This window comes from Gopherus flavomarginatus, chromosome 8 (assembly GCF_025201925.1).
Source record: "Gopherus flavomarginatus isolate rGopFla2 chromosome 8, rGopFla2.mat.asm, whole genome shotgun sequence".
Lineage (NCBI taxonomy): Eukaryota > Metazoa > Chordata > Testudines > Testudinidae > Gopherus > Gopherus flavomarginatus.
In genome coordinates this window covers 18251951-18263286 of record NC_066624.1, presented here as the reverse complement: position 1 = coordinate 18263286, position 11336 = coordinate 18251951, and the positions used below count along the sequence as shown (strand labels likewise).

The following is an 11336-nucleotide window of genomic DNA, read 5'->3' as shown; positions in this document are numbered from 1 at the left end:
GGTGCAGTGCTGTCTGCGGTGCGAGGACAGATGGTAAACTGTGCCACTGACCAGGAGCTGCTGGAGGTAATTCCATGCCCCAACCCCATGCCCCAATCCCTTGCCCCATCCCTGAGGCCCCCCAACCCAGAACCCCTTCCTGCACCCCAACCCTCTCATCCCTTGCCACACCCAGATCCTGTACCTCCAGCCCAAAGCCCTGACCCTCTCCCACACCCCAACCCCCTGCCCCAGTCCTGAGCTCCCCCCCAACCTGGATCCCCACCCAAAACCTCATCCCCACCCCCACCCCAGAGCCTGCACCCTGAGCCCAGAGCCCTGACCCCCTCCCACACTCCAACCCCCTGCCTAGAGCCCCCTCTCACACCCGGAACCCCTCACCCCAACCCTCTGTCCCAGCCTGAGCCCTTCCACACCCTGAACCCCTTCAGCTCCGTTGGGTTGCGGGCATCAACAATTTTCTTCAACTGGGTCACCAGAAAAAAAGTTTGAAAACCACTGCTCTAGCTGAGGCCTCACCAATGCTGAATAGAGTGGGACAATTACCTCCTGTATCTTACATATGACACTCCTGTTAATATATCCCAGAATGATATTCTTAGCAATTCATCCACGTTTCCCCTTTTTGTAGGATTCCCTTTTTGATTTTAGGTCATTAAAGAGCTCCCGATGGAGTCATATTGTTTTCTTACTATTCTTCCTATCTTTCTTTTGTATCAGAATAGTTGTCAGTTATGCATTTAGCATTGTCTCCTTGAGAAACTGCCAGCTCTCCTGTATTCCTTTCTCCCTTAGATTTTCTTCCCATGGAACCACACCCACCAGTTTTCTGTGTTTGTTAAGGTTTGCTTTTTTTAAGTCCACTGTCCTTATTCTGCTGCTGTCATTCCTTCTTTGCATTAGAATCAGGACATTTATTATTTCATGATCACTTTCACCCAAATTGCTTTCCACCTTCAGATTTGAAACCAATTCCTCCCTGTTACTCAAACTGGTAATATATAATAGGAATCAGAGTGTCTAGTGATTGAAGTACAGGATTAGGAATGAGGGCTTCCATGTCCTTGTCTTAGCACTGCAAATGACTTGTGCTGTCTTGGTGGCAAATCAGTATGGCCTACATTTTGAAAAATGGCCATTGAATTGGTGTGCCTCCATTTTTGGCTGCCTAGTTTGAAACATCTAGGCATCTCAAGTTGAGCACACAAATTCAGAAGTACCCTTAATTATGTACTGCTTTTGAAAACAGGCCTCACCCTTTCTGTCTTATTTTACACATTTTAAAAATATATATCTATCACATAGACTTCATTAATTGATACCTGTGGAGTGCTTTGAGATTCTCAGATGAAAGGTATGGGAAAGACTTTGCCTGATTATATAACCACCTATTCATTAATAAGCTGCTAAAATCCATATGATTAAAATGTGCAGGATTGGGCCTTATTATTGTACACTGTATTTATGTTCTAAACTAAGATTTACACTTCATCAAACTGGTTGTGCCTGTGTAACTGACAGCAAAATTTGAGCCAGTATCTTTACATACCATAGACCAAAGAAAGAAAGACTCCTGCTTATCATGTCTTGTTTAAAACGTGAATGAAAGATTTGATCATCATGACAGCAGAATTCCAATTTCAAGCAGAAGGACAAGCAAATAGAATGGCTGCTGTGATGGTATTTGTCGTAGCATGTTTAATTAGGAATACAAAGAGAAAGAGATTACTTATCCCATACAGTAACTGGAGTTACTGGAGTTACCTATCTTTGAGATGTGTGTCCATGTCGGTGCTCCATTAGAGATGCTCAGGCACCCCATGTGCTTTTGATCAAAGATTTTCAGCAGCAGTGTCCAAAGGGTATAAGCATCCACCCTGTCCTCGTGCCCCATATAAAGGGTATATAGAGTTGTGATGGACAAACCACCCTCAGTTCCTTTTCTACTGCAAAGTTCCACAAAGAGGAGACTTGGAAGCAGAGGGGAAGGAGATGGGTAGTTGGTAGCCCTTAGAGGGACATATGTCTCAAAGAACTCCAGTTATAACACAGCGTGGTAGTCAGCCTGAAGGGGAAAACACAATACTGACAGTGGTGCTGGCCCACTAGAAAGCATACAAATTTCTTGTGAAAAGGGTATATCATAACGTTTGGGGCTTGGCTACACTAGAGAGTTGCAGCGCTGGTGAGGGGGTTACAGCGCTGCAACTTAGGATGTGGCCACACTTGCAAAGCACAGCCAGTGCTGCAACTCCCTGGTTGCAGCGCTGGCTGTACACCCGGTCGAGACTCGGGTGTAGGGATTCCAGCGCTGGCGATCCAGCACTGGTCAGCAAGTGTGGACGCCCACCAGCGCTTTTATTGACCTCCGGGGTATAAGGAGGTATCCCAGCATACCTTAGAAGCCTCTCTGGTAATCATGCACACTCCACTGCCCTGGGCTCAGCTGATCCCTCCTTTAAATGCCCCGGGAATTTTAAAAATCCCCTTCCTGTTTGCTCAGCCAGGTGTGGAGTGCAATCAATCATTCAATCAATCAGCGACCATGCCTCCACGCCCCAAACGAGCCCCAGCATGGAACAATTCCGAGCTGCAGGACCTCATCAGTGTTTGGGGTGAGGAAGCTGTGCAAGCACAGCTGTGCTCCAGAAGGAGAAATTATGATACCTATGGGCAGATATCGCAGTCCTTGCTGAGAAGGGGCCATGAACGGGACGCGTTGCAGTGCAGGGTCAAAATAAAAGAGCTGAGGAGTGCTTACTGCAAAGCCCGTGAGGGAAATCGCCGCTCAGGAGCTGCCCCCACAACCTGCCATTTTTACAAGGAGCTGGATGCCATACTTGGGTGTGACCCCACTGCCAATCCGAGGACCACGATGGAGAGTTCAGAGCAGGGAGAAGGGGGGGAGGGTGTAGAGGAAGCCGACAGTGAGGCTACTGGCATGGAGGGAGACACCCCGGAGTCCCAGGAGGCATGCAGCCAGGAGCTCTTCTCAAGCCAGGAGGAGGCTAGCCAGTCGCAGCAGCTGGAAGTTGCTGGTGAGGAAGAAACTGAGGAGCGTGCTCGGGGTAAGCAGATTTTTATGTTTTGGGAGAGGAGGGTTTGGGTTATGGCTGCCTGCATGCATGCCTAAACGTGGAATAGCCCATTGATTTGCTCTATCACGTCTCTGTAATCTGCCTCGGCAATCTCTTGAAAAGTTGCAGCCAGAGCGTGTGCAATGTGCTTTCGCAAGTTTATCGGGAGAGCCACCGTGGTCCTTGTCCCGGTCAGGCTAACTCGTCCAATCCACTGTGCAGCGAGGGGTGGGGGGACCATGGCTGCACACAGGCAAGCTGCATAGGGGCCAGGGCGGAATCCACACTGCTGTAGAAGACCCTCCCTCTCCTCCCAGGTAACACGCAGCAGTGATATATCTGGCAGTAGGAAACCCTGTTGAGAATTTAGGGATACTTGAGTGCAGGGCGCCAGGTTCGCATCCCCCCCCAGCCCCGCGGTGCGCTCCGGTCTTCCTCCCCACCTTCCCAGCACGTAGCCAGCCCCGCAGTGCGCTCCGGTCTCCCCCCCCCTCCTCCCAGCAGGCATCCAGCCCCGCGGTGCGCTCCGGTCTTCCCCTCCCCCTTCCCAGCACGTAGCCAGCCCCGCGGTGCGCTCCGGTCTTCCCCCACCCCAGCAGGCATCCAGCCCCGCGGTGCGCTCCGGTCTTCCCCCCCCGCCCTTCCCAGCACGTAGCCAGCCCCGCGGTGCGCTCCGGTCTTCCCCCCCCCCCCAGCAGGCATCCAGCCCCGCGGTGTGCTCCGGTCTCCCCACTCCCTTCACAGCAGGCATCCAGCCCCGCGGTGCGCTCCGGTCTCCCCACCCCCTTCACAGCAGGCAGCCAGCCCCGTGGTGCGCTCCGGTCTCCCCCCCCCCCAGCAGGCATCCAGCCCCGCGGTGTGCTCCGGTCTTCCCCCCCCCCTCCCAGCAGGCATCCAGCCCCGCGGTGTGCTCCGGTCTTCCCCCCCCCCTCCCAGCAGGCATCCAGCCCCGCGGTGTGCTCCGGTCTCCCCACCCCCTTCCCAGCAGGCAGCCAGCCCCGCGGAGCCCTCCGGTCTTCCCCCTCCCCGTTCCCAGCACGTAAACAGCCCCGTAGTGTGCTCCGGTCTTCCCCCACCCTTCCCAGCAGGCAGCCAGCCCCGCGGTGCCCTCTGGTTTTTCCCCACCCTTCCCAGCAGGCAGCCAGCACAGCTGTGCGTTTCCCCCCCCCTCACCAGCAGGCCGGCAGTTAGGCGGACCACCCCCCCCGGCCAGCAGCTCGCCACCTTCCTGTTCACTACTGTCCCCTGTGCAGGACACCAGCTACCTCCTGTACCCAGTGCAGATAAACCCCAGTGACCCATCAGTCAATTCCCCCTCCCAGGTGCACTTGGGGCAGAAACACTCACCCCATTGCTCGCCATGCCTTCGCTTCCCTGGCCTCTCTGTGTTATGTGAGGTATGTGGGAAGGATGCTACAAAAAGTCTAAAAACTCCTTCACTGTGTGATAATAAACAATGTAGCCTCTGTGTATTACATGTTTCTATCTATGTTTTTTTTAGTGACCTTGACTAATGCAGCCGGATCACCGGCCTCACGTCGGTTGCAGAACTTGAGAAAAAATCCCCGAAAATCAAAAGAAGAATTGATCAAAGCAGTTATGAATCACTACAACAGAGAAAGTAGGAAGATGCAGGAATGGAGAGAGAAAATGTATGAATGGAGAGAGAAAATGTATGAGTGGAGGCAAACAGAAAGCAGGAGAAAGGAATTGGCTATCAAAAAAACCTCAAAGCAGATGATAAGCCTCCTGGCTCGCCAAACTGAGTCTTTCGAGTCTCTCGTAGCCATGCAGGCAGATCTGTACCATGGTAACCCACACCCCTCCCAAAGCTCTCTTTCTTGTTCCCCAGTATTTGCACAAAACACCTTTCTCCAGCAGCCAGTTTCTTATTACCCCCAGCTGCCCCCAACTCTTGTACGATCACCTACCAGCCCTGATAACTATAATTCTTACCCTGTGCACTCCACCCCCATTACCCTGCAGCATAGTAATCCTGAAGTGCAGCAGACATTGAACAGTAATCAAAACAGGACATATTCAAATCTCTGAATGTACAGTCCACCACCCTAACCCCCCTGGCCTTTTATGTACTGTACTTTGAATAAAGGATTTTATGGCTTTCACAATACGTTTTATTATTGCAGGAAGTGGTAAATATTGTACCCCAAGGTAGAACAAAGCACAGCAAAGGCACCAAACATTACTGTTGGCTCTCAGCATCAAATTGCTCCCTTAAAGCATCCCTAATCCTTGAAGCCCTTTCCTGGGCCTCCCTAGTAGCCCTGCTCTCTGGCTGTGCAAATTCATCCTCTAGGCGTCGAACCTCGGAGGTCCATTCCTCACTGAATCTTTCACCCTTTCCTTCACAAATATTATGGAGGGTACAGCACGCGGTTATAACAGCGGAGATGCTGCTTTCCCCCAAATCTAGCTTCCCATAAAGACACCTCCAGCGGGCTTTCAAACGGCCAAAAGCACACTCCACAGTCATTCTGCACCGGCTCAGCCTGTAGTTGAACCGGTCCTTGCTCCTGTCAAGCTTCCCTGTATACGGTTTCATGAGCCATGGCATTAAGGGGTAAGCCGGGTCTCCAAGGATCACAGTGGGCATTTCGACGTCACCTACTGTGATCTTGCGGTCTGGGAAAAAAGTCCCGGCCCTCAGCCTCCTGAACAGGGAACTGTTCCAAAAGATGCGTGCATCGTGCACCTTTCCAGGCCATCCTGAGTAAATGTCAGTGAAACGCCCACGGTGATCCACAAGCGCTTGCAGAACCACAGAGAAATACCCCTTGCGATTAACGTACTCTGATGCCAGGTGGGGTGGTGACAGAATAGGAATATGCATCCCATCTATTGCCCCTCCACAGTTAGGGAACCCCATTTCTGAAAAGCCATCCACAATGTCCTGCACGTTCCCCAGAGTCACAGTTCTTCTTAGCAGGGTGCGATTAATGGCTGTGCAAACTTGCATCAGCACCATTCCAACGGTGGACTTTCCCACTCCAAACTGGTTCGCCACCAATCGGTAGCTGTCTGGAGTTGCCAGCTTCCAGATTGCAATAGCCACCCGCTTCTCCAGTGGCAGGGCAGCTCTCAATCTCGTGTCCCTGCGCCGCAGGGTAGGGGCGAGCTCAGCACACAGTGCCATGAAAGTGGCTTTTCTCATCCGAAAGTTCTGCAGCCACTGCTCGTCATCCCAGGCTTGCAGGACGATGTGATCCCACCACTCAGTGCTGGTTTCCTGAGCCCAAAGGCGCCGTTCCACGGTGCTGAGCACGTCTGTTACTGCCACAAGCAATTGAGTGTCTTGAGTGTCAGGCATTTCAATATCATCGTCTGACTCCTCCCTGTCACTTTGCAGCTGAGGGAATAGCTCCACTGCCATGCGTGATGTGCTGGCAACATTCATCAGCAAGGTACTCAGCAGCTCAGGCTCCATTTGTAACAGAAATCTCAGAAATCGCGCTGCAGACTCACAATGCCGCCAAACTGCTCGGAATGTGCAGCAAAGCACCACGGGGCGTTGGAACAGGAAGCGGAAAGACCCGTACACTTCCTTCCCCTTCCCACAAGCCACAGCGCCAAAATGGGATGAAGTGCTCTGTGGGATAGCTGCCCACAATGCACCACTCCCAACAGCGCTGCAAGTGCTGTAAATGTGGCCACACTGCAGCGCTGGTAGCTCTCAGTGTGGCCACACTGCAGCGCTGGCCCTACACAGCTGTACGAACACAGCTGTAACTACCAGCGCTGCAAAACTGTAAGTGTAGCCATTCCCTCAGTTCCTTTTCTACTGCAAAGTTCCACAAAGAGGAGACTTGGAAGCAGAGGGGAAGGAGATGGGTAGTTGGTAGCCCTTGGAGGGACATATGTCTCAAAGAACTCCAGTTATAACACAGCGTGGTAGTCAGCCTGAAGGGGAAAACACAATACTGACAGTGGTGCTGGCCCACTAGAAAGAATACAAATTTCTTGTGAAAAGGGTATATCGTAACGTGAAAGTATGTTCCTGAAGGTTGAAGTTCTTTAAATAATACCCCAGATCTAGGGATGGGATGAAAATTGCCAAGTGTCACTATCTTAAACTTCTGAACTTTGACAAAGGTATCCAGAATCCAGAGTTCTAAAGTTGGTCTCCACCCATCCTTCTTTTTGGGAACAAGAAAATATTTGGAATAAAATTATCTTCCTTTGTACTGTATGGGAACTAGTTCCACAGCTCCTAAGTGAAAAACAGACAGAACTTTCTAAGTCAGGAAAGGCTTGTGAGATTGGTCCTGAGAAGGAATGGGAAAGGGGGATGAGAGGGGTATAGACTGGAAGTACAAGGAATAGTTTGATTTTATAGTCTCCAATACCTATTTGTCAGAGGTAATATGTTCCCATGAATTGCAGAAATGGGAGAGACAATTTAACATGTTATGCTTCTCCCATCAGAGTGACTCTTGCTAAGAGAAAGCCGCCTCCTGGTACATCATCTTACATTAGAATGGCATTCTTTTGCCAAAATGAATCACACAGGCACAGCTGTGCTGTATTGACAGTAGCATTCAAGCCCTTACCAGTGCCCTTGTGCATTCAGCAATATTCTGTATACAACTGTGAGTGCTAGTATTAGTGCCAGCTGCTTTCTGGTGATTTAATTTGAGCAAGGAGATGTAGAAATGTGCACTAGGGAGGCATTCTCATTTTTATTTTTAGACAGATCATTATAGCCTTGAACAGCCACCAGGAAAGGGGCGGGTACAGTGGGGAGGGAATCCCAATGTGGTAAACAAACTTTGAACTAGAAATTCCTAGGTAACTATTCAGACACTGGAAGAATGAGATTGCAGTGCCCTATGTGAAATATAAGAAGCAGGGCTTCATCTAACTCCCACCTCTGTTAGGGTATTATCACCTGTGTCCCCCTGAAACAACCCCTACAGCTACACACCTGTCTGTGACAACCTCAGATTCTGGGGAATCCAAGCACCACAGCACCCCTCAACGTTTACAAATCTCCATCGCCTCTGGTGATTTCCATGTATAGACTGGGAAACCAGAATGTGGAGCCAAAATGTGACATTACAAGTAAGGAATGGTGGAGGGTAGTTAGGGAACCTATAATGGTGCAATGGCTATTGGTTCATGTGGGAGTGGGGGTAATGGTAGATAATGGTAACCTTATTTCATAAACTCCATATCCATTAATGACAGCTTTAAGCTTAATGTACTGGAATGCCCTGGAATAACATGAAAATAATTAATCTAACCAGATAATAGGCATACTCCATTGCTAATGAGAATGCCAGCGGTAAAACCAAGAGGAATTTTCCAGACTTACACTGACCTGAGTTGCAGACCAAAATTTCTTGTGTGTATATCAAACTGAGCAGTTTTTTTCCCCCTTTTTTTTTTCCTTTCAGAAAGGTATACCTAGGAAGATCTAACAACATAACAGGTGAATCTGTCCTGTGCCGTCACTCTCCAGCAATGCAAGTGCATGAAAATACATTTAATTGGGCCCTCTTTATCCTGACCACTACATGGGAAAGAAAAGTCCTAAACTGCTATGTGTACTCTGAAAAGTAGGATAATATGCACCAAAATGAAAACAACTGTAATGGTACTCTGCTGTGCACTAATGTGTTGCTAGCAAAACATAACAACTTTGCACATCCCTAAAGCAGCACTCTGAAATGGGCGTAGCTAATGAGAAAAAAGGTGTGACTTGAACCATGACTTGTGTGTTCTAAAATAATTCCCATATGGTTTCTTGTTTTCCCCTTCCAATTAACTTGGTATGGATGGCATGTGAATGTGCATTTGTCAGTGTAGTAGAAGTGTGACACACAGGAATGCTGGTGTGGTTGATAAGGGTCAGAGTTACAAAGGGTACATGGCAGAGATCAGTTTCCACAGACTCCAGGGACTCCTGTTACAATCAGCACTTTATCTGAGTCGCTACTAAAGTGTAATCACTGTTGCCTTGTATCAACAATATTGGTGCCTATTCATGCTAAACCATTCCTGTATTGAGATCTTCCAGGATCCATAGCTGTTCTGTATTCTCCAGGCTCTGTTACCGGCCTTCAGCTGTAGCCATGACTGTTCAAACATTGACAGCCATTCCTTCATCCTCCCTCATGCTTGTTGTATTGGGCTCCACAGCACGTTCTTTCCAGTTTTTCCCCATTACTGGAATTATTTCCTAGTCATCTTTAAGGCATGTGCATCTCCAGTTCCTTAACTTTATAGAGCCACAGCACTTTCTACTGGATGAGTGCCAGCCATTTTATGCCTTTGTCAGGAGGACAGTCTAGTGAAAGTTACACAGGACAGTTTCTGCACCTTTTCAGTGTACATATTCTTTCTTGTCCCTTTCATGGGATTCACTTTGCCAGGATCAAACCACAAATCACGGGGCCCTCACTCGGTTTTTACTTAGTGGTTACTCAGGCAAACTCCCATTGAATACAAGAGATTAGGCCATGCAGATGCGGTGCGCTCCTATATCAATCTATTTATGTATATATTTAATCAGATGCCACTTTGACAACAAATATTTTTATAAAACAATTTAAAAAAGTTATAACAACTGTCTCCAGTGTATTTTCTTTTCCTTCTCTTTCCCTTTTTTCTTTCTTCATTTCACTTGTTCCTTCCCATCAGCCTTTTTCAGTGTCTGTTTTCCCTAAAATACATTGTTTCACAATATTAATTATCTTTTAAAATATTGTTTTCTCTAATGCTATCCTTGTTTCATCTCTCAAAAATATTTTTCTTTTTTAAAATGATCTCTCTCTCTCTCTCAGTCACACACACACACACACAGTGCTGTTCTAGTGATGCTGTCGTTATAGTGGTGGAAGCATTTTCCTTCTAGCCTCCTGTTCTCAGGCACTTAGAACTTTGAACAACAGAAAATGACACTTTATGTTGATGTTTCTAATGCACTTAGTCTTAGTCTAAAGGTAAAAAAAAAAATTAGAGGATGTCTGGAAAAAGTCCACCTGATCATTTTTAATCTATCTGGCATGACAAATAATTGATGGTTTTTCACCATTTAAAAACAATTTTCAGATGCTTTCCTTGACTAGGGAAAACACAAACAGCTTCAGTGTTGAATTCTTCTTCCTGTGAATGTATCCATCAATCAAGGAAGTTGTTACTTTTAAAAACTTGACTTGTGCATGTCTGCCAAAGAGGAACTGTTGCTCTTTCATCGTTTAAGGAAGTAATTTGGCATTTAACAAGTTCTTTATGAGGTCTGATCAACTCACTGAGGAAACTAACAATTCATGTTGGGAGGAACCCTGCCACTTCCTTTGAGCTCTTACAACAAGATTAGTGAAACAGTGTCTTTTTTAATATGATAGCATATATTTACTGAAGTATACATTTTGTGTTACCCTAGGCTTCTTCAGAGGAATGTGTGAAACTGAACAATTAGAAAATGGTCATAATATCATACGTGAGGTGCAGATTTAGTATTGTCTGCCCTTTAGGGTACTCTCACAAAGGTGATTGTTGCAGAACAGGGGCCTTTAAGAATAATCTGAATAGGAAACAGACAAATGAAACTCCTTAAGGAGTCTGTGAGCACCTACCCATCCATCCATCCATCCATGCATTATTGACCTTGGAAAAAGAAATTGTACTGTTGATGGAGAGTCTCCTGTGTAGTCTAAACTACTGATGTTCCTACTCACCATGGTGTTGAAAAATAGCTAATGATACAAAGCCAGGATAATGGAGACTCAATTTTCTACCAGTTTACACGGTAGAAAAAGAGTAGGGGGTAGGGGAGAGAGAAAAAGAAAAAAGAAAAGACAGGCTCAAATGCCATAACTGTAAAGCATAACACATATTTGGAATTATGAAACAGGGTATTTTTTCATACATACTAGTTAAAATCAGTGAGGTCTCCATTCTGTGGACCTGTCTACACTGGGGAAATTTCCTAAATGTTTAAAAGTTGGTTTAGCTAAACTGATTTTAAAACCAATTCGAGTTGTAGTGTAGACCTGTAGCATGAGTAAGAGTTGTGTTACCTGCTACAGAGCTGAAATCACTAATACCTAGGTCTAAGCATTAGACCTACTTTGGGTTAGTGGTTCTGATGCAAGAAGACTATCCAGGGGCACCAGCAGTGAGGCTCCCCTACTAACAGCCAAAATCACTGAGAGCTGAAATCACTACGAGCTGTGATGAGTGGGAGGGGTTGAAGATGTATTGGTGAATGGCTAGCAGTGTGGCTGGCGGAGAGGC

The 11336-nt window shown here is 47.5% G+C and overlaps 1 protein-coding gene across 1 annotated transcript; it reads left to right on the top strand.

Annotated features, from left to right (window-relative positions):
• The first annotated feature begins 2334 nt into the window (after positions 1–2334).
• LOC127056850 (zinc finger and SCAN domain-containing protein 29-like) lies at positions 2335–5168 on the top strand. Its single transcript, XM_050965167.1, has 2 exons — positions 2335–3068; positions 4579–5168. The coding sequence occupies exons 1-2, from the start codon at positions 2420–2422 to the stop codon at positions 5127–5129; spliced, it is 1200 nt and encodes a 399-aa protein (XP_050821124.1). The 5' UTR covers positions 2335–2419; the 3' UTR covers positions 5130–5168.
• The last annotated feature ends 6168 nt before the right edge of the window (positions 5169–11336 follow it).

What these genes read in the sequence shown, in the direction of transcription:
- LOC127056850 (XM_050965167.1), top strand. Translation starts at nt 2,420, where the DNA reads ATGCACACTCCACTGCCCTGGGCTCAGCTGATCCCTCCTTTAAATGCC. An exon ending in AACTGAGGAGCGTGCTCGGG is followed by an intron (nt 3,069 to 4,578) that starts GTAAGCAGATTT and finishes TGTTTTTTTTAG; the next exon opens with TGACCTTGACTAATGCAGCC.